General features: G+C 33.7%; 5 protein-coding genes across 5 annotated transcripts; 2 read left to right on the top strand and 3 right to left on the bottom strand.

The window, feature by feature from the left end:
• LOC105163537 (uncharacterized protein RP471) lies at positions 1,879-3,550 on the bottom strand. The gene is made up of 2 exons (XM_011081930.2): positions 2,998-3,550; positions 1,879-2,306 (listed from the first exon to the last, which is right to left on the bottom strand). The coding sequence occupies exons 1-2, from the start codon at positions 3,362-3,364 to the stop codon at positions 1,984-1,986; spliced, it is 690 nt and encodes a 229-aa protein (XP_011080232.1). The 5' UTR covers positions 3,365-3,550; the 3' UTR covers positions 1,879-1,983.
• On the bottom strand, positions 4,205-8,805 carry LOC105163601 (enoyl-[acyl-carrier-protein] reductase [NADH], chloroplastic-like). Its single transcript, XM_020694176.1, has 13 exons — positions 8,643-8,805; positions 7,121-7,440; positions 6,408-6,517; positions 6,265-6,320; positions 6,088-6,172; positions 5,947-5,994; positions 5,629-5,703; positions 5,439-5,550; positions 5,267-5,318; positions 5,122-5,173; positions 4,979-5,036; positions 4,700-4,798; positions 4,205-4,587 (listed from the first exon to the last, which is right to left on the bottom strand). The coding sequence occupies exons 2-13, from the start codon at positions 7,401-7,403 to the stop codon at positions 4,436-4,438; spliced, it is 1,182 nt and encodes a 393-aa protein (XP_020549835.1). The 5' UTR covers positions 7,404-7,440; positions 8,643-8,805; the 3' UTR covers positions 4,205-4,435.
• LOC105163536 (protein NRT1/ PTR FAMILY 7.1) lies at positions 10,686-15,396 on the top strand. Its single transcript, XM_011081929.2, has 6 exons — positions 10,686-11,070; positions 12,497-12,559; positions 12,864-12,990; positions 13,103-13,320; positions 13,412-13,971; positions 14,170-15,396. The coding sequence occupies exons 2-6, from the start codon at positions 12,539-12,541 to the stop codon at positions 15,044-15,046; spliced, it is 1,803 nt and encodes a 600-aa protein (XP_011080231.1). The 5' UTR covers positions 10,686-11,070; positions 12,497-12,538; the 3' UTR covers positions 15,047-15,396.
• Positions 17,660-20,140, top strand: LOC105163535 (zinc finger CCCH domain-containing protein 31-like). Its single transcript, XM_011081928.2, has 3 exons — positions 17,660-17,995; positions 18,693-18,753; positions 19,271-20,140. Exons 1-3 carry the CDS (start codon positions 17,914-17,916, stop codon positions 19,977-19,979), a joined length of 852 nt encoding a protein of 283 aa, XP_011080230.1. The 5' UTR covers positions 17,660-17,913; the 3' UTR covers positions 19,980-20,140.
• On the bottom strand, positions 22,076-25,043 carry LOC105163534 (GATA transcription factor 15-like). The gene is made up of 4 exons (XM_011081927.2): positions 25,002-25,043; positions 24,052-24,197; positions 23,060-23,284; positions 22,076-22,316 (listed from the first exon to the last, which is right to left on the bottom strand). Exons 2-4 carry the CDS (start codon positions 24,163-24,165, stop codon positions 22,257-22,259), a joined length of 399 nt encoding a protein of 132 aa, XP_011080229.1. The 5' UTR covers positions 24,166-24,197; positions 25,002-25,043; the 3' UTR covers positions 22,076-22,256.

Here is a 25,043-nt window from a genome sequence, read left to right as displayed (position 1 = left end):
CTTGTATCGATATAACGGCATTCACAGTATATTTTAAAAATAGTTAAAAGATTTCCTGTATCGATACAACGCCATCTGCAGGGTCGACGGGGTGGAGATTGACACAGGCGGTGGAGGTGCACGGTGATTGGGGAGGGAGTGGGCAGGCGACGGCGAGGGAGAATTAATTTTTTTTTTCAAACTATTTTTTTATAATATATATTTTTAATAAGTAATATGAATCAATGGATTTTTTTTATAAATTTAAAATTCAACGAATAAAATTAATTTATTAGGTCTAACGATTCTGGAATAATCAATACATATTTAACGAGTATTAAAATAAAAAAATAATATATATATATATATATATTAAGGGTGTAACAGTCAGTTTGTATAAAAAAATTAACGTCATTAGTTAGCTTGAGCTATGTTTAAGAAAACAAATAGGGGGTTTTGCTTATTTTTTAAAACAGAAGACGATTTTTAGCGAATTTTTTAAAACACGGTGAGGTTTTATCCATTTTAACCTTTTATTTATTGAAATTCAAAGTATATAATATTTCACTTTTTTATTTATTTATGGGTTAGTTATATTTTCACCCCTATTTATAGTCTATTTATATAAATTATTTTTATCTTTTGAAAAATTATACATAAATCCATTAGAAAACATCGTCATTATTTTATAGATCACCCTTATTTTTTGAGAGACACACTTACAACCCCATAAAACGTTAACATCATTAAACAAATTAATTTTATTTTTTTGCTCCAGAATAATTTATATAATTATACAAAAGATATGAACAGTTTGTATAAATGAATTTTAGATTAAGGGTATAAATATAATTATCTATTTATTTATTTGTTTTTGCCATTTAAGAAAATATATTATTTATTGTCATCGACACTGATCCGTCAAAGTTTTTAGAACTCGCAACTTCAGCGGGTAAACATACAATACATACTATACCCATTTTATAATATTAAAAAATAATACTTTTTAGAATAAATTTCAAAGCATAATACATTACAACTATTTAAACAAGAGAAAAATATTTTCACAAAATAAATAATTTATTTAGAAAATTTATATACGTCTTAGCTTTTGAAATATTAAAAACATATATCTTAATATATATATATTGGAAGTCAAACTATAGTTTATTGTATTATTTTTTTTATTTTAAAGAGCATTATATTTATATTTTATTGTGAATATAAATGTAATACACTCAAATACGTATATATGTGTGATATTTTAATTTAAATATGCGCAATACTCTAAATTAGTAGGCTTTGGATCATGTCCGAATCCAAAAGATAGATTCTGATACTAAATATATATTACCGAGAAAAATAATCAAGACGAAAATATAATTAAGATAGACTAATATTCATACATACGTTTCATAATTTTAATATTCAAATGAAACTTAATAAAATAAAACTGAAAAATTATTGGTGCCCACTATAAATCATGATATTGATTTTTTAATTGCATTTTTAGTCATTTTATTGTTATAACTATTATGTCGAATCTAAATTATTCAGTTTTCAATTTTTGAAATAGTAATTAAAGTGAAAATATGTTTGTTTGTACGTATTATCAATAAAAACATTAATTTGACACCACAATCCGATATAAAATACAATCTCATTAACTAATCCAACCATACTCTTTGGCACGAAAAACTATTACTTTATGAAGTGTGATTGCTAAGAGAAATCCGAGATTTTAGTCTAACAGCAACATTGCATTTTCATTTTTTGTGGGTTTCTTGCATGGATCTGTGCAGACAAAAACAAAAATGCCTAAGACTTGAGAATCATCTTCAGAGATTCTAGTTCAGGGATCAATTCAGATATGTCAAGCTAATCACATGACAATCGACCTATAGTCTAAAAAGAGTGATCAATTATATAATAAATAGAACAATACTTACAACATCACAGGTTTGGTTACGTCAAACTTAGATCATCGTACAGCTGGCTGTTTATCTACAATGACGAAACAAATTTCAGAATCAAATTCACCATTTCAGCATCATAAGCAGGCCCTTCCATCTCGAAGTGGCTTACTCCCTCAAGAAGACAGGTCTCGACACGGCCCGCTGCAGATTTCAGCTTGTTTTTCAGCTGCTTAACACTGGTGAACCCGTCCCGAGTTCCCATCACAAAGAGTTTCGGCTTTGGCGATCTTAGAATAGCTTTATGATGTCGTCCAAAGAGGATAGAAGCCATCAGACCGAACGGATACCCCAAGCTCACATAACCCACAACTTGTTCAACCTTGTCAACCGCAGAACCAGCTATTGGAGCACCTGTTCCATAGAATTTCCCATCTCAGTATTGTTAAAAGTGTAATCATTCCTGTTTTTGTCCCATTGTCCTAGAATGCTGAAGATGAAGACAATGCTATAATGTGAAGCTAATATTCAGAGGAAGAGAAGTTTCTCGTGTCCTAAAACAGTCAAGATTAACAAAAAGCTTGCTATGAAGCTCAGATCAATGGTAATAAGAGCATTAATCTCTTCAATAACTTGAACGTTGCATATCTTATTTGAGAAAGCTAATAATTCTTTTACCCAAACCGGAATCAGCCGAGCTAATCAAAGAGCAAGAGCAACAGCAAGTGCACTTTTCTAAACTACATACCAATATGCATTTTCTGTACACCAATTTCTATACACCAATCACACTGCAAGTGAAGTGTATTGTATTGTTTAGTCCAAGTTCGGCCAAACCCGCTCCGGGTTAGAATTTTCAGTATGAAAAAGATCTTTCTCAGCTTCCCCAACAATCCAAGACTAGATCCTCGAATCTTCTATTTCAAGTTTTCAACTTCAGAACTCAACAACTTAATCACGCTTCAAGAATCATCTTCTCAATTTTCACCATCATCATAAAACAGCTAATGAGAGACAAAATCAAGAACCCCAATACAGGAGTCACCGAACATGAAAAACCAAAAATCCACAACACCATTCACAAAACAAGATAAAAAATCAGTACCTGCGGAAGAACCCACGAGCAGAATGCGATGAGCAGGAAGATTAAGAGAAGCCCATTTGCAAACCGCGATAACATCTTGAATTTCTCTGGAGCCAGTGAGAGAAGGCTTCCCGGTGGACTTGCCCACGCCTCTCATGTCAAAGGTTACAGCTTTATAGCCATTGCTCGCCAACCCGCTTGCGATTCCTCGCAGAAGGCGTTGGCATCCGCCCAATATTGAATAAGGGTGAACCAAAACCACCGTTGGATTATCTTTGCTGCTTTCCTCCTCCTCTTCTTCTTCGGGCTCGAAGATTTTTGCGTGGAGTTTGACTCCATCGCTCGTCTCGATTGTGCAGTGTCGAACACTGCAGTTCACCTCGGACATTTAGGGATTGCGGCGGAAATTGCTTTTCACTCTTTCAAGTTCTCTTTTCAAAGACATCTGATCTGAGTTGATTAAAACTTAATTATGTAAACAATAGGAAGAAAATGAACTTTTTCCATACAGAAGCACTGAATATGTGTGTGTTTGTGCTAAATTTGAATAATTGCAGTGCAATGAAATCAAACATTATCATTTTTTTCATCTGGAAAAAGGATTTTAAGCTTCTTAGCTGCGTATTTTTGGATACACAAATTTGAAAGAATTTTCGACTTCATACTAATAATTTATCAAATTTATTTAGATAAATTCATAGCACACAAACTTTAAATCCAAAAATTCTTTTTGAATTATATTTTATAAAGTCTTTGTTTCGATCGAACCCAAATTATTTCATCTAAATATATTCACAGCAATTCTTGAACGGCATTTTGTTTTTCTTTTTTTTTACACCCGACACTCTTCCATTAGGGCTTACAAGAAAATTATCAAAAGAATTGCACAATCTTACAATTTTACCCCTCAATTAATGTTTTCATGTAATACTATTGTAATATGAAGAAAAAAATTATGATGATTTAAACCTCACTTTATATATTTATCTTATTTATCCCTTTATAAGTTCAAAATATACATAATAATGTTAAATAAATGATAAATTTAAGATTTTATTTAATTTTTTTTATTTATATTAGCATTTTTCGTCCAAACTTTAATGAAAGAGAATTTTTTAGGTGTATTAAGTGTAAATTCAAAATTTTTTTGAGGATGCGGGAATTTAAGTGTGATTAGCCCTTGAAAAATTTCACAAACATTTTTTTTGACGAGAATATTTCATGAGAGGAAATAACATGAAAAATTTCACAAACAAGCATTGTTATGAGTCATTCCCATAGGTGGAATCAAATCATGAATGGGGACGTATTCCACTTCTTTACAACTAAGTACAGCTAACAAAATTGACAGATTTAATGAAAAAAAGGGGCCGCCAGCCAAACCATTCTGCAGCTCCATGGTTATGACCTACATATCCTCTATATTCCACACATATAACAAGCCTACATGAAATTACCATCAGCTGGCTTTAGGAATGTCAAGGTCTTTAAATATGAGGCTGTCCACTCCAACGCCCATTGCATTCAGACCGTTGTCGACGTATATGACTGCACCGGTAATGGCAGAAGCCAACGGTGATGCCAGGAAGGCTGCTGTGTTTCCTACCTCGTCTGTCCAATTTGTGTCTCCAGAGTCAATATTTTTTTAGGGGAATGAATGAATGTAAAGACAAATAGAACGATTTTGTACAGTTTACATTTTAGTGGTGTCTTTAAGACTTACCTGCTGATAATTCTTTCTGAAGAGGTGCGTTTGCTATGGAGTAATCGATCATCATGTCGATGAATCCAATAGCTTTTGCAGCCCGGCTTCTTAATGGGCCTGGATATTCGAGTAGGAAGTTTAAATTCAGTATCGATAAATTTAATGCAATTTTAAACTTGAGTATAGATTTCAAATAAGGTTCCATGCTGTTTTGGCAAATATGACGTGATCAAATAGCAGACAATACTCAGGAAAGATATTGAAAATCAAGAGAGAGAAAATGGAAGATGGAAATACCAGCAGATATAGTGTTCACCCTGACTTTATGTTTCCTTCCAGCTTCAAATGCAAGCACCTGATTGATTCGACAATGCACCTATTAATAAAAAGCGTGGCAAATCCAAAGTGAGGGAAACTTCAGTAATTACTATTAAAATTACCCTTGTATCACTCTCTAGCGCTGCTTTTGCAGAGCTCATACCACCTCCGTATCTGTTTCATGTTAACGATTAAAGTTATCTCTACTCTCTCTAGGAATGTTAATTTCAAAACAGAATAGCAGGAGACATGGCAAAGCAGAAATACCCTGGGATGATCCTCTCAGAAGCAATGTATGTTAGAGAGACTGAAGAACCACCTGAAGCAAAAACCTCATATTAAATTCAAATAGAAAGTTTTGGCAAACTGATGTTTTGGTTGAGAATTGGATCTAATTAATCGAAAGACAAAAGAATGCAGGAACAGGAATTGGACATGCCTGGGTTTATAATTGGAAGGAAATGCTTCAATAAGGACACGTAAGAATAGCTTGATGCAGATATTGCTGCAAGATATCCCTTTCTTGAGGTTTCCAGCAGAGGTTTGGTTACCTAGTTATAGATCGTTTCTTTAATTTAGAAAAAAGGGCATAGGTTAATATCAACATAATAGTTGTTAACGCAATATACCTCTGGTCCATTAGCAAGTGAGTGCACAAGAATGTCAATGCTGCCAAAATCCTGTTTTACACATTCCGCTACTTCCTGTGAGATATTTCAGAAAGCGTCAGAGAAGCATGATTCATGAGTAATATATGTGTGATAGAAACTTCTTTGTATTCTGGCCAGTTCTTTCAAATATAGACACTAATATCACACATGTAGAGCTGTTCCAACCATCTTCACGGACAATAGCCATTATGCGAAAGGACTTAACAGTTTATCAGTGAATCTCCACAGGTGATGGTGAAGGAAGAAAATTCAAAGTGGTGCAAATACTAGTTTTACCTTGACAGTCCAATTACTGGATCCAGCATAACGTTTGTTCGCCTTTATCTGCATAAAGTTCATAAAGACAAAATTTCAGAGCAGTTATATGGCATTTCGAAAAATGTACAGGTATAGTGAAATAATATATGTGAAAGTTACATCTTCAGGAACATCTTCTGGACTGTCAAAAACTGCATCTAACGCATAAACTTTAGTGATCTCCATTAAAGAACCATCAGGCAGCCTGAAATGAAAATCTTTGTTAGCAGAAGCTACTTATCCCAGTCACTGTGGCATGTGGGGCTATAAATAAATAAAGGCAGCTTAGATTCATACACGCGTGATTCATCAAACTTGCCACGGCGTAGACTAGTTTCGAAAATGTTTAAAGCCTGTACGATAATGCAATAATCAGTTTAAATTCAGCTACATTGAGTAACAGAAAGCTTGCATCTCTGCAATCTTAGCTATTTACTTACAGGAACCCATGTCCCAAGGAGAATTTCAGCTCCTGCTGCAGCTAGAGATTTCGCAATAGCCCAACCATATCCATTGTCATCAGCCACACCAGCAATAAATGCTCTCTTACCTATGAACAGCATGTACAGTTAATCTTAATGAATGACATCTACTGCCTTGTCCCATCAAGATATGGAAAAACTTACACTGTCATATACATATTATCACCTTTTGATTTCATTTTTTCGGCAAACAAGAAATTATGATAAAACAATAACCTCATAAAATTTTGAGGACCATAATACACAAGAAGCATCTTCTTAACTACCTGGAACAAATTTGTCCAAACAATAACACGTTCTAGCTGAACAAACTTATCCAAGGCTATGACATCATTTTGCCGGTAACAGCTTTCCAAAACATTGGGGACTTGGGGGATACAAGGTATCTATTTGCACTCTTTTGCTCTTTTACTTGGATGGCACAGCTTTCTTGGTTTAAAAAAAGTTTTCTTTATTGTCTTTAACAATTGTTTCAGGTTCTATTTACTTCAGGCATGTCAGTTGCACCCTCTGTTTTAGAGTTAAATGTTGGTCCATTAAAATGCTCTTAGAGAATTTCCTTGCCTATTATGAAGGAAGCAGAAACATAGATGCCAGAAGGAATTAAGTATGGCTATCCAAAATCCTGAAACGACAAAAGTTCTGGAGTTAGATGACAAAAGAGATTAAACCTTTCAAATCGATGGGCAACCCAGAACCAGAGGCAGGCTTGTTTTCACCAGGTTCAGACATTGCCTTTACCACTAATTTGTTGAATTTTGCAGGAGACGATGTGAAAGTGCGATTAAAGTGTTGTCCAAATGATATATGGCAAGCACTGGATAATTTAGCCCATGATGCGCCAAAAGAATTGATGCCAGCATTCGCCACACCTCCTCTCAAAATTCTTTGAGCGGAGACAAGAGAGGGTCTTGCCGCATTGATCTGCAAGCTTGAAGCTGCAGTAGCTGCCATTTTGAATGTGTATAATCTTAAGGAGAAGAGTGGTAACCTATGCAATGAATTCAGGTTAGAAACTAATTCTCCAAATGACACTACAAACAAGAAGCGTGCAAGATGATACACCATTAAGAAACTTAGTCATGTCATCCTTAGGCTTCTTAGAAATAAAAAAGCTGAATTCAAAAAAAATTGGGAATGCAGCTCTTTGTGTATTTTCAGAAAGTAACCAAGTTGAATATGTACAAAGATAAACACTTCCACTGTCTTAAGTCCACGTACAAGATATAGATTAGGTCCCATCTAAAATTTCCACAAAACAAAAGATAATTTAACTAGATTAACCTTCTTTATGCATTACTCTAGGGAGTCATATTATGATCTTCTATCTCATTCAAGCCAACTAAAAAAGCCTTCTTCAGTCCTCCTAGTTCCTGAAAACTGTGAGATTCATGTTTATAGTCATATGGCAAATCATTTTTTTCACAAATACCATTACCACCAATTCACAGAAAACACATATTCAAATCCACTAAAACAACTAATTCAGTACCAACAATGCGCACACTCATCGACGCAAAGCTCTTCGGTATTTTCTGTCGATGATACAAAAGTTTCTCTTTTACATTATTTAATTAACATGTAGCAAAGGCAGGTAAATTATCGTATAATAGAATAGAGACAATCATCTGTTTCATTCCACTAATATTCCAGAATCCGAAAATCTTATCCAGTGCAAAAATGCAACGCAATTTCCCACATTCAGTAACTTCAATTCAAACCAACGGGATTAGGGCACAGCAAGTGCGACAACTGCGTCAAAGCAAATGGTTTTGCCTTATCTTTCTGTAGTTAAACCCAGTGCTTTCAAATCAAACTCACGACCTCATCTTATCAAAGAATCAACCCTTCCTCCTCCACTCCCATTCTAACAACAGCAAGAATTGGCCCCAGAAAAGCGGAACTCACACACAAATCGACGAAACTTACGCCAGCACAAAGCATTTCTTGCGTACTAAACCACGAAGACAAGAACAATGCATCTAAATGCTCAATTATACTACTGAAACACAGAAAAATGCTTACAAGCATCGAAAAATTAAATGGGCCTACGCCAAAACCTTTAAATTCTGCAAATACATTCGCAAATGGAAACAACCTCACCATTTTTTCACACAAATCATTGAAGCAACAAAAAAAACAAGTGTATGAGCATGCGCATACTCGAATACAGAGAGAGGAGAAAAGAAATACCTGCTCGAGTTTGAGGACGCCAACTCGAATTCTTGATTTTCGTCGATGAAACCAGAGGCTCTACCGACTGTCAGTGAAACGGGTTTAAAGCAGAGCTGGCAGGGGCAGCAGTAGCTGTTGGGGAGCGTTACTGTTTAGTGCTGGCTTTTGAAATTAGCTCCAGATCCGGCGTCGTTCCATGGGGGGGTTTTAATATTTTAATTATACACTTTTTTTTTTCTCAATGAGATGAAAGGAAAGTAAAATGATGCATGCAAGCTAAACTTATTCACATATGAAAAATTATAGTGCTGTTTTGAGTTGTTTGGCATAATTTTTTATCCAAATTCAATTGATTTTAATGTAATTATCTCCCATGATATTAAAAATAAGTAAATTATTCTTTATATTTTTTTAAAATAATACAATATACGTAAATGGATAAATTATTGTATTTTAAAAAAGACATGAAAAGTAAATTACTAATTTTTTTTCATAAAAAGATAATTTATTTTTTCATAATATCACATAGGTTGCTGGTATTTTTTCAGAATTCTACTATACATTACATCTTATTTCATACCCAAAAAAATAAAATAACAAGGAAATTGATATTTCTGAGTTTTTTAAGGAACAGGTAAATTTCTATTAAACCCCATAAACCAGTCTAATCCCAAATAATACATCAAATCCAGGCAAGCAATTCTTCATAGTTTATACATCAAACCAAGGTTGCATTCCTTCCAAATGGGTACCCTTTCTCTCCTCCGGCCCAACCCATCACATGAGGATTCCATTCTAACAAAGGCCCATTAAAATTCGAGACGAGGCGGATCATAAGTCCATCTCGAATTTGATAGGGCGAGTTTCGGATCCACCCAATCCGCCCCATTCCCACCCCTACTTTCAGAAGTATGAAGATCTTTCTATTGTGATTAGTGACAATCTGTTCATAAATTAACAATTTAAAAGGCTGAATTTTAGTCATTAAATTTGTTATGTGATCGGTACACAATTTAAATAAAATAATAATAATAATAAATAATAGAAAATGTGAGAATATTTTAGATTGATTTAATAGTGTGAAATGTCAATGAAAAACAGTAGAATGAAAAAGGACAATGAGTGGAAGTGGGAAGACAGGTTTAGTAGATTTGCCTCCACTGCAGACAGCATCTCTTTCTAGGTTTTGATGTATATATGTCATTGCTATATAGTGTAATATATACATATATGGAGGTGTCCTTGTCTCCTGCCCCTGCCTCAAATAACCTCTACTACTTATTCAGGGTAAATTACACTTTTACTCCTTATACTTTTTATCGAAATCAATTTTGGTCCTTAAACTTTTTGAGACACGAATTTGGTACCTAATTTTTATAAATTTGTGGTCCAACCGTTACAATTGAGGTTAAAGATGTTGAGAAGGCGGAAATCGGATGGACCAAAATAGTAATAACTTTAAAGGTTATGGACCAAAATGTATAATTGATTAAATTCATGCTTTAAAAGACTTAAGGGCCAAAATCAATTTTAATCCAAAGTATAAGGATCAAAAGTGTAATTTACCCATCTATTGCTCTTTCCATAACTCAACTTCCATATGCAATTTCTCTTTCTTTTTCCTTTTAGAAATAAACACATCAAAATATTTAAAATTCACAATTTTTCAAAATAAATAAATAAAATTACATAGTAATAAATGTAACCATGAATTGTCTAATACATCATATTGTATTTGATATAAAAAAAATATTATAATTATAAATTAGCTACCCGCACATCCGATGAATCTCATAATCGGAATTAACTCTGATCTCAATCAGATTATCAAGTTAATTTTTCGAAAAAGCCTTTCAAATATAGAATAAAATAAATAAAATTATATTAATTATTAAAAAGAAAAAGAAAAAAATAAATAAATAAATTTGAACTTTTCAAAGCTGAAATTGTTAAAGAGCAACAGCAGGAGATTTACTCGGAGTCAGTTAAACTTCCGAAAAAAAAAAAAGTCTTTATATTACCTACGAAAATCAAATTTTTGTCCAAATATTATACCCTTTTTTATAATTTATTATTTATACACATGCAAATTTCTCTCATATTTTATCATCTTTTTCATACTAAATTAGTCAGAGGAATTGCAGTTAATTGAGATGTTGGTAATTCAATATCATCGAACAGGGTAGTGAAAGCTTTCAGCTGCAGGCTCAGTTACTGATCGGTAAAAAAAAGACGACCAAAAAAACAAACACTTTTACCTAAATATTGATCACGTGCCATAAATGACAATAGGTTTTACTGGCCTTGAATTCTTTCCGGCGAGTCGAGTGATTTTCCGGCCATCTTCCCCGTTTGTTCTTGTCGATACGCGATCTTCTCCGTCGCCGGAATCTGCACGCACTCCGCCGGAGCTCCTTGCTCTAGCTCTCGTCAAGTTCAGGAAAAGGTAAGTATATAATTGTCTCATTTATGCATGTTTCTTTTCATGTAGATGTTAAACTCACCCGAAATTTGTTGTATACTTTTAATCCTATTGTTTACAGAATTTTCAGAAATAGTTTGGTTACTTTTGAAAATTCTACATAATGTTTGGATTCAATTTTGTTTTATCTTCGAGATGGACCAAAACATAGACAATGTTTACATTGATTTGCTTCGGAAGTTTTGGTGGTGTTTTGAGATTTTTTGAAACAGAATAATGAACAGTAGTTTTGTCTCCTACTAAACCACATCAAACATACCATACTTATTTGATATTATCTCCAAAAATAAATCCAAACATATACACTATCTGTAACACTCTCTCTCTATCTCCACAAATCATATCAAAACAAGTTAAAAATGAACCAAACATAATGGAGCTTTTTTCCCACCAATATTCTAATGAAAGTTAGCACGAAACTGATAGTGAGATTTCTTTATAAGTTATGAGATTATTTTCGCATGAGGACAAAAATAGTTGAAAAAGTGCACGTGATCAGCTTAATTAGATACATTTTTTTAAGTGAAATTTTTAAAATTACACGACAGAATTGCTAAAATAGATTTACACATTATTGAAATTGCCACTCTTGTACAGAATTAAAATTACATTTTTTTTTCCGTTTTCCAGTGTGGAACATATATACATGTAACGTTATGGACACAAACGCACCTCTCAAATGTTAGGTATACATAATTCATGGGATTAATGTACGTAGTACTGTTGATTTGAAACATACACTGTTTTTGATTGTCTTTTTAGTGCAAAGTCCTAGACTAGACAATAGGAGGCTATTGATTTTATCATCAAGAAAAAAAAGAGTATTGAATGATGAATTTTAATGAAAAAAACAAACTTGTAAGAGAAGACATGCACATTGTAAGAAGATGAGAAGTAACACTTATAATGTACATCATTATCAAAGAGTTCTGGCAATCCACTTATACACTGTTTGGAGCTGTGAATATTCAATGAACCCATAGATAAAGCTCGTTTTGTGGCCAGAACTCGAGCTCACCGCTCTCGTTACGTTCCTTCCACTCGTATTTTCTTTATCTCGTATTGGTAATATTTGTTTTCACCCAAACAATGATTTTGAAAATGACCTGTTAATGTGCCAATCTTGGTGCCTTTTGTTGCTTATAAATGTTGCTAGTAGCTGATGCTGCTACTTTAAGTATCAACTTTGGCTATATCAATAAGGCGGTCTTCGTATCATCTTAAAGGCACGTTCTTTGAGTTATTTTTTAAGGGGATCGTTGTACTAATTATATTGTCTTAAACTCAAAGTCCCTCGTCAGCATCTCTGTCTTGCAATAGTACTGCAAGATGAAAAAGCAAATAATTAATTGCATTAATTAATAAATGTAATTTGTGTTGAATATTGCAGAGGAAGCTTTGATTCACTCCAATTGACTCCCTTACGGTGATCATGGACACAGCTGCCCCAAAGGTTAGTACAGCAGCTTGGTTCCTTAAATTTTTTCCAAACTTTTCATGTTTTTCATGTAAGAACTTATAACACGTAATCTTCCTTAATTACTTCTGCTTATAAAGAGCATTCCTTTGGTATATACATGTCGTCGGAGTCAAATCACAAACTTGCCGTGTGATTGATCATTTTGTAAATGATAAACCAATCACACAGTAAGTGTGTTGCACTCACGTATAATTGGTTCAAATTCGACCAAACCTGATTTGAACTAGAATTTTTGTTAGTTACTCGACTTAGTTATGGTTCAAATCTGACATTTCAGGGGATCGGAGCCCTCAATACCCGAGAATCACAACCTGTAAATACTGAAGCTTACAACACGGCAAATGCCAAACACTGCATCAGAAACAATGGAACAGGAGGCTGGAGTTCAGCATTTCTTCTGCTAGGTACTTCTCTTTCTCATTCATCTGATTCAAGAACATCATGAGATTATCAGAACCTCATTACCACTACTTTTCCGACAACCTTTGTGATATCAGAACTTTTTTTACAATGCAGTAAATCAAGGGCTTGCGACACTAGCTTTCTTTGGTGTCGGGGTGAACTTGGTTTTGTTCTTAACTCGAGTTCTTGGACAAGACAATGCTTCTGCAGCTAACAACGTCAGCAAATGGACCGGAACTGTCTACCTGTGCTCACTCGTCGGTGCCTTCCTCAGCGACTCCTACTGGGGCCGTTACCTTACTTGTGCAGTCTTTCAAGTCATATTTGTTCTGGTAATACACATAATGTCACAATCAGACATCATGGTTACTTAGCAAATACCATAATTGATCACAAAATGAACATGCTTTTCTGAATTTTCAGGGCCTTGTGCTTTTATCGTTATCGTCTTGGCTTCTGCTGCTGAAGCCTGTGGGCTGTGGAGACGGCAAACAGATCTGCGTGCCGGCTACTTCATTTGGCTCAGCCTTATTTTACTTGGCTGTGTATTTAGTGGCTTTTGGCTACGGCGGCCACCAGCCCACCATAGCCACCTTTGGTGCTGATCAGTTTGATGAGTCTATCCCCAGGCAGAGAAACTCTAAGTCTAGCTTCTTTTGCTACTTCTACTTTGCACTCAACACTGGCTCCTTGTTTTCAAACACAATATTGGTGTACTATGAGGATTCCGGTGAATGGACGCTTGGCTTTTGGGCAGCCACAGCCTCAGCCGTCCTGGCGTTGGTGGCGTATCTGCTCGGTTCTAGGGCGTACCGGTATATTAATCCCTCGGGGAACCCGGTAAGGCGCGTGATGCAAGTGTTTACTGCTGCAGCCAAGAAATGGAATGTAAAGATGCAGGAAGGGGAGGCGTTGCATGAGGTCGAAGGATCGGAGTCTGCCATCAAAGGAAGCCGGAAAATCTTCCATACCGATGGATTTGAGTAAGATTTCAAATTATTAAGACTTATCTTAACTACCCATTTCAGTTATATCTCTTATTATTTTTGAATAATTAATTACACCAATCCTCCTTGTTAGAAAATTAATTTTTTCATTTCAAATCATGTTGCATATCATGACAGGCTAGTCAGTGTAATTTCGATTATAACTGTAAATATGACTTCTTGTTCCTTAATAAGGTGTCTTGACAAGGCAGCAATAATAACGGAACAAGACAGGCAGGGCCCGGCAGATCCCTGGCGCCTCTGCACCGTAACCCAAGTGGAGGAAGCCAAATGCATACTCCGAATGCTACCAATCTGGCTCTGCACAATCATATACTCAGTAGTCTTCACCCAAATGGCCTCCCTCTTCGTGGAGCAAGGCAACGTCATGAACTCCACCGTCGGCAATTTCCACCTCCCTCCCGCCAGCATGTCGGCGTTCGACATCTGCAGCGTCCTCCTCTGCACCGGCATATACCGCCAGATCCTCGTCCCTATAGCCGGAAGGCTCAGCGGCAACCCCAAGGGCCTGACGGAGCTCCAGCGCATGGGAATCGGCCTTATCATCGGAATGCTGGCAATGGTCGCCGCTGGAGTAACCGAAATGGAAAGACTCAAAAGAGTCATCCCCGGCGAACACGACAGCCAGATGAGCATATTCTGGCAGATCCCGCAGTACGTTTTAGTTGGGGCGTCCGAGGTTTTTATGTACGTTGGACAGCTCGAGTTCTTTAACGGGCAGGCGCCTGACGGTGTAAAGAGCTTAGGAAGTTCGCTGTGCATGGCGTCAATGTCGCTGGGGAACTTCGTCAGTAGCCTGCTAGTGAACATGGTGATGGGGATCACGGCGAGGAACAACAAGCCGGGGTGGATTCCGGCGGACTTGAATACCGGCCACATGGACATGTTCTATTTTCTGATTGCAGGGCTGACGGCGGCTGATTTGGTGGTATATGTGGCGTGTGCTAAGTGGTATAAATGCATTAATCTGGAGGACACTGACGGTGATCATGAAGGTGGGAAGGTGAAGGATAATAGCAAGACAGACCAAGAGATGGTGAATAGGGTTTGAGGACCGAAAATTATTAGCACAATCAGATTTGGTTAAATTAAATTAATTACATAACACGTGCGATATATTTGTCACATGATTGAACACTTTAACTTATACATCAATCACCCAATCATGCGACAAATATATTGCACTTGTTATATAATTAGTAAAATCCGATCAAATCTAATTTAAGGGTTAAACTTCTCATTTGACAAGTGGTATGGAACTATATATATAGTTAACGTGATTTTGTAATAAAGTTAATTATGTTAGCTAGAAATAAGAGGAAGTGAGACCCCTTCTACTTTGATGAGAGATTGAAGGGGAATGACTGCTTCTCTTTTAACTTTCATGTACAAAATATCTTATTTAAATTAAATTTAATCGAATTAAATTTTAATAATATGATAGGTACAATTACTTACTATATGATCAATTATAAATTTATTAAATTTGATCCGAACTAAAACTTTTCATATTCTGCAAGAATTGATGCCCCTCCCCCAATTCTTGTATATAAGTTTGCCATAATCAATGAAATGTATTTATTAGATAAAAATAAATATTAAATGCATTAAATATAAATTTTTAAATTTACGTATAATTATCAAATGTTACAGAGGACTTTGTAATTATCTCAAAATCAATCATTTCCATGTGGTGAGCTCACTGAAAGATGAGTAATTTTGACTGGGAAAGTTGACTTTGTTCAGCCTTATCTGATCATTTTCAACTTTCATCTCATCTAATCACATCATTTGTTCGTATTTGCTTCCTGACGTGATCATCATCGTTGCTGAAAAGATAGCAAATCTCATGATTATTTACTTAATTTTTTCAACTTTCAATAGAAATTACGAATTATAAATAAAATATAATAAACTCATACAAAATAATATAAAATCTTACAAACTAACGTTTTGATTAATTATTCTTTAGAAAACATGATAAGCTCGTTATAGCGCCGAGATGCAATGCGACTACAATCAACTCCGTATAGTCAAATTATGAGTTTATTATTGCATAACAAGTCCGTATAATTTGTATTAATTCAATTTTATAACCCTTCTTTAGGATCAAACGATACAGTTCGTTTCATTTGAACTACTACCTCCATGGTGCCATATTCGATCATATATCACGTTGTTCTTGAATCCCAACAAACGTGATGGATTCTTGAGATATTTGTGTTTGTGCAGATTTGGTGCCACTAATATCAATACCTCAATTTATTAATTAAGAATTGCAATTTATGAGAAAATTTTCCAAAAAAAATCTTTTGTTCTTTTTAAGTATGATTCAAGGCCTAAAAGCTACAATAAATATTCAATTATTTGAAATTACGATTTAAGGATGCATAATTAAATAATTTCCGTGTTTGATAATTTATAAAATCCTCTCATATTTTAGCAAAGTGCATAATTCTATAAGAGTTATAATAAATAAAATTTAATAGGGATCATTACACTTTCCTACGTACCCTGAGTTTGGTGTAATTAGACGTAAATTTTCTGTGGTTTGGGAAATTACATCTAGCACTCTTGAGGTTTGCTTCCGTTTAACAAATAAGTCTCTCCATTAATCAAAATTTACCGAATTTATTGCTACTAACAAAAAAATAAAATAAAATAAGTCTATATTTACCCACAATTGACTTATTGAAGGTTAAATAAATCTTTTTATTATCAAATTACCCTCATACGTCTTCATGCATTAATATATGTAAGGAGATATATCTTCACCGGTATAAGGGTAGTTTAGTCTGAAAAAATAGTTTAAACTACAATAAATTAGTAATAAGTCAATTGGGGGTAAATGTCAATTTGCATTCAATTTTTCTATTAACATTAGTAAATTCAATGAATTTTGATTAACGGATGAACTTATTTGTTAAACGAAAGCAAATCTATGGAGTGCTAGATATAATTTTCCAAATCACGGGAGATCTATGTATAATCGCACCAAACTTTAGGGGCAAAGAGTGTAATTATCCCAAAATTTATATTCCACAAGTAAAGAATTATTTACTTTCATAATTCGCAATGATTTGGGTTGAAAAAATATATCAAATTATTTGAAATTAGATTGAAATCAGTTGATAAAAGTCCGTTTGCACTTGAACAACATTTTTTGCACAATAAACTTCTGAGTTCGACTCGAGTTTAATTTGATTAGTGAAAAAATAATAAGTCATGCTAAAAATATCAAAGTATAGAAATCCGACTCATATTTGATTCAATTAAGGTTTGTTTAAATTTGATAAGATCAATAATCATATCAAATTCAAATGCCATTTTAAAACTCGATAACAATTTAAATAAATTTAAAAATTAATATATTCAACTCGATTCGAATCATTTTGAGTGAATGATTCCTATTTTGTAGGTAAAGAAATCATTTATATATTATGAGTCAACTCATAAAAAAAAAATTTGTTATTGTTAAGTACTAACAATTTAGACAAATTGGGGCATTCGTAAGGAATTGAGAAGCCCAACTTGTTGAATCTCAACTGAGCCCAAACATTTAGGCCCAACAATGGCCCATCTAAACCGAAGGTTCCCGCGCGATCGGAGCAAGATATAAACGGCCGTGTTAGAAATATGAACTTCAGTTGGATGACGCGCTCGTCTCTCTCTCTCTCTCTCTCTCTCTCTCTCAAGAAATCCGTTAGCCATTCTGCCAATTTATTTGTACTTTCTCTCTCTAGGGTTCGTCTCGCTTTGTTAATCATTTGATCTTCTTTTCTTGTGGTTTCTATTTGTAGTTCTCGATTCTCACTGCTCTTTTTCTTGAAATTTAAAATCTCTCTCTCTCTCTGTGCGTGTGTGTGTGTGGAAGTTTTGTGTAAGTTTTTCTTGTTGGTTGAAGGAGAGAATTAGGGAATGGAATTGGGAGGCTCGAAAAAGAGAGGTGAAGACGAGGGTGATGGCACTGGCGATGGCGGTTCCAAGAGATTCAAGCAAGGTCCTTCTCTTCGCTTTTATGTGCACTATCTCTGTTTCTTTCTGTTCTTTTCTTCTTTTCTTTTTTGGGTTCCCCTGTTTTTCACGTGAATGCATGTGCGTTGCTTGCGGTGAACACTATAGCGATGGGGAAAATTCCTTATCCTTGTGCCTGTTTCTTGAGTCTTGTCAAGCATCTTCCGTTTGGTTGGTTTCAATGCTTCTGGTTCTTGTGAGATGTTCTGCGTTCATGGCGCTATCTTCTTTCAGCGAGTTCTCCGTTATTATTGGGTGAGAATACAAGTGTATTTTGAGTTTGATTAATTAGTGCCCTTTTGTGATCTTCTAACCGAATGACATAATTTGTAAGTCAATTAATAAGCTAAAAAGGAACACATGCTGGAAAACAATGGAGTTTATGGGATCATCTGCCGCAGTGCTAAAACTGGTTTTCTTGTTTAGTTAAGTTCTGAGGACATTTAAGAATGCTTCACACTAAGTACACACTCCTTTGGCCAGTAGATTCGTGCTAAGCTGGAAGTCCTGAACCACTATTTTCTATTAGAACATTGCTATAATGGTGTATATGTTTCTTTAATTTTTATACTTCTGTTGTTAATGGTGATGAACGTATGGCTCATAAGATGTTCGTAGAAGTTTGGACGCATAACAACTTATAGAAATTGTAACTGAGGAAGACTATTAATATTCTGCAACAGAAAAGGAGTCTATTACAACTGGTATAAGAAGGACGGTGTTGCCATGCAGTTGGTTTTTCAGGTTCTAACTTACCCATTCAAATTTAGTAATTTTCATGTTTTTGTAATGGTTGCAAAGTGGCATCAATATTTTCCTCATGTTCTTTACATTATTCAAACTAATGAATTGAAATAAAAAGTTTGTATGACAGGTGGTATTCTTTGTTAATTGTTAATGTTGGCATTTAAAAGGCAATGGATGATTGAGCTTTGCAATCAAACACTTGATCAGAGAAACAAACCGGCTGGTGAATGGAAATGGCTCGTTACTGAAAGTACTGTTGAATTACTTAGTTGCTTGGCTGATAGGTGATTGAAAAGATTAAAAGTGGATTCAATTATTTTGTATCAGATTAGTTATAATGCTGTTCTGATGCAAAAGTTTCTTGTGCCATCTTTATGAATTTTGATTGATTTTTCCTTTTGTTGCACTGAACTGGAAGTAGACAAGTTGTAATTTGTTTATTGGTGATTTGGATACTTTACACAAAATTAGATTTTTCATGTTCACCTGTAAATATCGCTTTATTTGCATGCAGCCCTTCTGGGTGTTCTTTGGGGAATAGATGCCAGTTCCTGCATTATGTTCCTGGTGGCATCAAGGCTGTAACTCAAATGCTCGGCCGCAATCCAGCCCTTCCAGCTGCTCCCAGCCATCCAGCAGTTCCTCCATCTTTTCGACTTGCATCAGCCATCCAACCTCAGTTCTGCTATCGATTCAATACGGCAGGCGGGTGCATGTATGGGAAGAGGTGCTATTTCTTGCACAGCAAGCATGAGCTTGGCAGGTCAACAATGCCATTTCACGGGAACCTACATGCTATGGAACCAATTCCACCAAACCGTGGGGCAGCAGCCAGCTTCGAAGCCTCTGCTACTGTTAAGATCAGTATTGATGCTTCTATGGCAGGAGCCGTCATTGGCGTAGGTGGAGACATGTCCAAGAAAATCTGCCGCTTGACAGGAGTCAAGTTATCCATAAAAGATCATGAGTCTGATCCTAAACTACGAAACGTTGAACTCAAGGGTACATTTGATCAGATCGGACAGGCCAGCCAAATGATTCATCAACTTATAATCCATGTCAGTGCATCATCAGGATCCGGCATAAAGACCCCGGCAAGCTCTGCTTCTCGCAAGTACTACAAAACGAAACTTTGTGAGAACTTTGCTAAAGGACCTTGCAACTTTGGAAACCACTGTCTCTTTGCACATGGAGCAGAAGAATTGCGAAAGCCAGAGGTGTGAGTTCTTATGTGCAGCTTTGATTCTCCTATTCTGATCTTGTTGGTGGCTTTAGCTGTTGTCTGTTTTCTCCTCATCACAGAAAGGGGTGGATGTAATTGTTGTATCAATCGACTTCTCTACATGAAATTTTAGTTTAGCTCTGTGGTTGTGTTTCTTACTTGATGAGGATCTCAATTTTTCATATGATTATATTAAAAGCATTATATTTTTTAAAATGAGAGACCAATTTTATCATGCACAATGTATTCTAATAATTATATATTTTTGAGTTAAAAACATTTTACCCCGTGATATGAAGATGGTGTCAAAAACACCCTTTAAAAATTAAGATATTGCTTCTATTAGATGAATATAAATAAAAAACACTTTGAATATGATACCTTTTGGGGGGAAATATTTAAAAAAAAAAATCTTCAGCGAAAAAGATTATTTACAACATATTATCAACTTCTAATCTTTCATATAATTTGATTGTAGGATCTTTTATTTTTCCTTCAGATTACATTATTAAATATTTTCTTTATTTAAGAATTTCGTATTAAAAAATATCCTTTCATGTTGGTGTTTTAATATGACTAATATTTTATTATAATTACTTAGTGTGTTACGTATTAATATTTAAAAAATGTATGATTTATTTATTGATGTGGTGAAAATAATTTGGTATCGTATTTGTTGATATTTTGACTTAAGATGGGCTAATATGATATATAGATTAAAATAGGGGAACAAAATATATTTATTTCTTTATTAAGGTATAGTATTAAAATTTATATCAGTATGACCAATCTATCAAAGTGATTAGGATGTGCCACTTTGAATTTATTGGAGTGTGGAGTCTGACCAATATTTATAAGTGTTTTAGTATAAATAGATGGTGTGCGATATTGTATTATAGTTCACATCCTAGTAAAAACTGATTTCGAACAATCGTATAATTAGGTATAGTTGATAAGATATTTTTATCTTTTTCTCAATATTAAACTTCCGCACAAGCATATGCATATATTAATATAAATGAAGTTAGTCATACACTATTAATTTATCTAGAGAAAAGGGACAGTTCTGCACAAAAATATAATAATACGTAATAAATATGTAATAAGAGGGTGTTCGGTTAACTTATTTAAAATATATTATGCTTCCGTACTTCTTTAAGATGTTTTAAAACTTATAAAGTGATAGTTCTTGTTTTAAAAATAAAATTCAGTATTTGGACAAAATAAGATGATGGAGCTTATAAGATGTCAGTAATAACAATTTCACTCAATCAAATAGGACCCTCGTACCACCATTATAATTGTACTACCAACAAACATAACATTCACAAATTAAAAAAAAAGTTTTCGATTTAAAACCCCAGAAAAAAAATCACCGTGCATAAACATCCTCCACTTCCATTCACCGCCATCCCTCAAGCAACATTCTCTCCTCTCAATCGGCTACTTATTCTAATGTCAATCAAATATATTTCATCAAGAATTGATCATTGAATGAAATCATGAAACTGTAATTTATTCTAATTAAAGAGCAAAATGTCAACAAAAGATTACTTGTAACAAAATATAACCATGTATAGTTGGAATAACAAAATACTTTTTTATTTGTATCCAATATTAAATTTTTGCACGCATATGTGCAAATAATATTAATAATAATAAATAAAGATGGTCATACACTATTCAACTGGAAAAAATGGATAGTCCTATGCAAAAATATGATACTATCATGTATAGTATAAAATGTTTTACTAAGAGAATATTTAGGTAAACTTATTCAAAGTATCTTATGAGCTCATACGTTTTATATATAAAAAGTTTTTGGAACTTATAAAACGTTAGATTTTATAAAAATAAGATCTTGATGTATTTGGATTAAATATTCTTATTGAAATTGTAGAATGGTAATATCTTGTAGTGATTTGATCGAAATTGAAGGAGTTTATAAGCTCCTAATATCTTATTTTTTAATCTTATAAGCTCTTTTCTAAAAACTTTCTCATTATGCAACACTAATCATATATAACAAGAAACTTGAAAGGCGTGACTTAATGTATCATAAAAACTTCGAACATTCTGTGCAATCAAATAGGGGAACATTTGGCAAACACCAACTATCAAATTAGCATTAAAATTGTTCAACATCAAACCAACATAATATTTACAAATGTTTTAGAAAAAAAAAAGAGTCTAAGATTTGAAACGCAAGCAAAGAACACCATCCATGCACACCCTCCACATCCAATCACCGGCATCCCTCAAGCAACATCCTCTCCTCTCAGTCGGCACTTCTCTTGGCCGTTCGTGCATGACGCAGTCCACAAGCGTTGCAAAGCGTCTGCAGAAAATATTGTAAACAAAAGTTAGACATAAGTTGAAAAATAAATTAAGATATATAATTTAAAGTGACTAGAGAGTTAATCATGCATTTGAAAAAGATAAATGTGAAACTATAGATCAAGATAGTTCTACGATTCAAAATTAAGAGAGGAATGTTAGGCGTATAGCTTTTGTGTGACATTTTTATTTATGGATACAAAAATTATGTAATTAGTGGCTTTATATTACATACTTATATGTACTTTGCCAAATATTTATTGTAAGTATAAAAAATATTACATAACAATATGCGTACTTTAGATTAATATGTATTCTATATTTTCATATGTGTGATACTTTTTATTGTAAATAATAAATATTTAGTTTACTTGTATATGAACCCATTTGTGCATTTTAGTTTTATTACTATTTGTCAAACATATGAATGAGTAATTTGAAAAGTATTAATTCAATTTCTTTTCTTATTTATTTAACATAATAATCATAGAATAATATATTAAACTCAATCCTTTATTACATATTTCTAATCCATTTCTAAGTTATTTCCATTCTTACCCAAATTCATTAATGCACATCAATATCCCTTTAGGTTATTGGATTATTTAGTAAAGAATCTTAGCAAAATGATGATATATTTTTATTTTTTAGAAATAAAGAAGTATTAAATCAACCATATAAATTAAAAACAAGATTAGAAAAATAAATAATAACAAAGTATTTAAAAAAAAAAAAAAACCTTACTTGTGGACCATCCGGGCCCTTTCTCCAGAGAGGAGTACTCACAACACCGCATTCTCGACAAACTTTGTCGTCGTCGGTGTTGTGCCTTCTGCGTGCTGCTGCACGATTTTGAGGCACAATACCTTGGTAGAATGCGATGTTGGGCGGGTCATGTGCATACGCGGTGCCGCCCGCTTCATTCGTTCTATGTGCTGATGACGAACCACCAGCCTCACCAGTATTGCCCTAGTTGCATTCAAATACAAAATGATACAATAATTGTCAATCAATCCTCATGGCATATAAGCAAAATAGACTATAAATGTAATTATTATTCAAGTATCAAACAATGTTAATGTTCAATGATTAACAAACATTTATATAAAAATTAATAACATAGAAATATGTGCACACCAAAGATTGCCTTATTTCTAATCTTTGCATAGCAAATGTTAGTGTTTCATGAATGAGCTTAATATAGTTAGTTAAAAAGCCTTAGCACATAAATGTGCATTATATGTGCAATATTATACTCTTATAAATATTATATAAAAATATATGGTAACCATGGTTTAAATTTAATTTTTTTTTCCAAAAGTCCACTTAAAATATTTGAATTTTTAAGTACCAAAATTATATTATTTATCTTTCTTTTAGAACATATGAGTAGAACATGTAAAAAGAATTTGGTTTCTATTTCTCACATTTTTGTTTGAGTATTAATTATTTGATCTTGATTAGTAATTTATGGATAAAATATTGCTAGATTATTGATAATGGATTATTTTGTTCTACATTAAAACTTAAAAATGCTTGCACAAACAATGAGTTTCGATTTATAAACTCTTTTTGCACAAAAAAAAAGAGATATAAAGCTATTTTTTAAAGATATTAATTTTGAGAAATGTGTTTATGTAAAAGTGATTTTCGTATATAGATGTGCAACACATAAATGAGCAAAATAATTAAACTTATTTAAAACTTATAAAACTTGAATAGACATTCTAGAATACCTTTTCTTCTGGAGGTTGGCTATCGTAGCCCGGCACTCCTAGTCTTAACGTAAGATCAACTTTGGCAGCTCGATCATCGTTGGATGGTGCGCCTGTCTGAGATTTGCGGTCCATTCTTCTAGTCGAGATGAAATGTTGTTTGTTATCTAACAAGAGAAAAATACAAATTTATATATATTTTTTTATAAAGTATGAATTTCTTTCATTAATAATCATCTATTAATTTATCAAATTCCATATACCATAACATCATGAAGCAAATAAACTTTATTTACTTTGAGATTTACAAAAGATCTCTTGAGAGTATTCTTGAATAATAATAAATTATATTGAATATTATCTAAAAAGTGATCAAATACTTTTTTTAAAAAAAAGTAAGTGATAGAAGGACTTCAATCAACTTGTTTCAATTGTGCAGTATTCAAGCAACTAAAGAATTTTAAAAAATAATAATAAAATATTCATAAAAATTACTTAAAATCAACATTAGATTGGGAAGATTAGTCAGATCAAAACATAAATTAAAATGATAAAAGAAATATTGGTCCCACAACGCCGCCATATCAATTACAGTAAATGTTAGGAAGACGGCGCGTGACGACAAAAAGAGGCAATCGAATGGCGACAACATAAATTAATACACAGATTATTTCTATCATACAAAAACAAAAGAAAAACAAAGATACGATCAGATTTATGTCCGCAATCAAATGGATCAAATAAACCAATCTTTTAAGATTTTGATCAGTACATTAATTTCCATTTTTGTTGCAGGAAAAAAAACACCATCTATGAAATAATCAAGATCACTCTATACTTTTAAATCATGCATCCTTCCAATGTAAGCAAAACATATCAAAATAAAAAATTTACACAAAATCATCCACTCCCCCCCACAAACACTCACACCAAATGCAAACACACATAAAAACACTACAAGAGTTTGAAACCTTAAATTTGCCAAGTGAGCACTACACAAAGTGATCCAAGAT

The sequence above is a fragment of the Sesamum indicum genome, linkage group LG6 (assembly GCF_000512975.1).
Source record: "Sesamum indicum cultivar Zhongzhi No. 13 linkage group LG6, S_indicum_v1.0, whole genome shotgun sequence".
Taxonomy (NCBI): domain Eukaryota; kingdom Viridiplantae; phylum Streptophyta; class Magnoliopsida; order Lamiales; family Pedaliaceae; genus Sesamum; species Sesamum indicum.
The sequence above is the reverse complement of the archived record's forward strand: the minus strand, read 5'-3'. Positions and strand labels throughout refer to the sequence as shown.